This window comes from Penaeus monodon, chromosome 19 (genome assembly GCF_015228065.2).
Source record: "Penaeus monodon isolate SGIC_2016 chromosome 19, NSTDA_Pmon_1, whole genome shotgun sequence".
Taxonomy (NCBI): Eukaryota; Metazoa; Arthropoda; class Malacostraca; order Decapoda; family Penaeidae; genus Penaeus; species Penaeus monodon.
Window position 1 is genome coordinate 1868408 of NC_051404.1, and position 1846 is coordinate 1870253.

The 1846-nt window shown below is 43.6% G+C and overlaps 1 protein-coding gene across 1 annotated transcript in view; it reads right to left on the minus strand.

The window, feature by feature from the left end:
* The window catches only part of LOC119585508 (vegetative cell wall protein gp1-like), an 8554-nt gene extending 7130 nt beyond the window's left edge, over positions 1 to 1424 (minus strand). The window contains exons 1-3 of the mRNA XM_037934151.1: positions 1413 to 1424; positions 1060 to 1105; positions 595 to 804 (exon numbers count right to left, since the gene is read on the minus strand). Coding sequence (XP_037790079.1) covers positions 595 to 804; positions 1060 to 1105; positions 1413 to 1424 — 268 coding nt within the window. The remainder of the gene's footprint in view (positions 1 to 594; positions 805 to 1059; positions 1106 to 1412) is intronic.
* Positions 1425 to 1846: the final 422 nt, after the last annotated feature.

Here is a 1846-nt window from a genome sequence, read left to right on the forward strand (position 1 = left end):
AAAAACGTTTTGTGTACCTTTACCGTGAGATTTTTTTAATTTGTAAAAGTTTTCCCGAAGGGTTTTTTAAATTAAGAAATTCTCGCCCGAAAAACCCTTTTCCCTGGAAAGGGATAAGAATATTTCAAAATGATTTTTAAATTTTTTTATTTTGAAAAAAAGGGGTTTTGGTTTTTTTGGGTGTACCCAAACATATACACAACCCTTTTTTTTTAGATGAAAATTGTGATTTGTTTTTTCACTATTTTAAATTTCAAAACCTTTTTTATATTTTTAATTTTTTGGGGAACTGTTATGTCAACTTTTATTTTCTTTCATTTCACCGAGATTGGTAAACACCCCCGTGTAGTTTGGGTTCCAACCAATCCAACGATGAGTTTTCCTCAGCAAGTGGGCGTTTTTTTTTTAAGATTAAGGATGAAAGGGAAAATTGGAGTTAATCCTCGTCAAGCTTGAATGACGGGGGCGCCGAAGAGGGCCCGGGGAGGGGCGTAGGAAGAGCGTGGGGGTAGGGAAGGCCAAGGGGGTAGGGAAGGACGGCATGGGAGGGCAGTGTAGGTGACGGGCTTGAAAGTTGACCACGGGCTCACGTACTTGACGGCGGCACGGAGATCTCGTGCTCCCGGGGGTGAGCCGGGTCTTTGGGGGTTTTCGGGGGGGGGTTTTTGGCGGGGATTGGCTCGAAAATGCTTGGTCCCCCACAGGGGCTTGGTGACGGTGGGCCGGGGTGGGGGTACGGGGGGGGGGATTTGACGTCGCGACGACGACGGGCGTGCTTCTTTTTAAAAGGGGGCTCCTGTTCGCCTTTTGGGAATGTATGGGGAAAATTTGGTGGGTTGAGGTATCATCGGCGTTTTTAGGATGTAGGGGGAGGCGAGTAGGGGTAGAAGAGTATGGGTAGGGGAGCGTTGGGGAGGGGATAAGGGGAAACCACGAATGGAGTCCGAAGGGGGGGGCGTAAGGGGGAAACCAAAAAAACGGTCTTGAGATCCCCCGGGCTTGACTCAGGGGGGAGTGGAAACAGCTTCGCTTTAGGTAACACCCCGGGGGGCCGCGTACGGGGCACCAGCGTGGCCCGAGCAACAGGGTCAGCCCACCAGAACACCTAATGGGGAAAAAACAAAAACTTGGGGATTACGAATTTTTCTATTTTTTAAAACCCTCAGTTCTCAGAAAACCGGGGGCTGGGCCCCACGATTTTTTCTTTTACTTCTACGCATAGAAGCAACATTTTTTTCCCTTTATAAGAAGGGAACAAATAAGGAAGACCCCCGAACATAATTCAAGATAAAGGCCAAATTTTTTAGTTTTGAAATGAAAAATGGAAAAGTTTTTTTTTTTTTTTTCCGAAATTGAAAAAAGTTTTTACACTTGTTTTTAAATCTTTTGTGAGTGGAATATTTCTGTTTTACCAGAGCCTTCATCTTTCGAGCGAATTTTTCCTTCTCCTGGACACTCTATGCTCTGCATATTAAAACTTGGGGGGACGATGACGCCCCGAGGCCACGCCCAAGTGCGTCCCCCAAAGGGATTTTTTTTCGTCACGTGTAAATAATAAAGTGGATGTAAATTTTTATCATCATGTTCAATGGTTTTCCCTAAGTGTGTGTTAAAAAGTCAGGAGCAGCGATTGGTTTGAAAGTTTTATTGTTCTTGTTTTACCCCGGCAGATAATTTTAAAAAAAACAATTTTGACTGTTTTTTCCCAAGTAAAAAATATTGAAGTTGGGGAAAAAAGGAATGAAGGAAATAAATTTGGCCCCCCCATTTGGGCATAATTTAGGAAAAAGCACATATATTAGTTAAAAACAGCCTTAAAAAATGAAAAATTGGTTTTTTTCGCGAA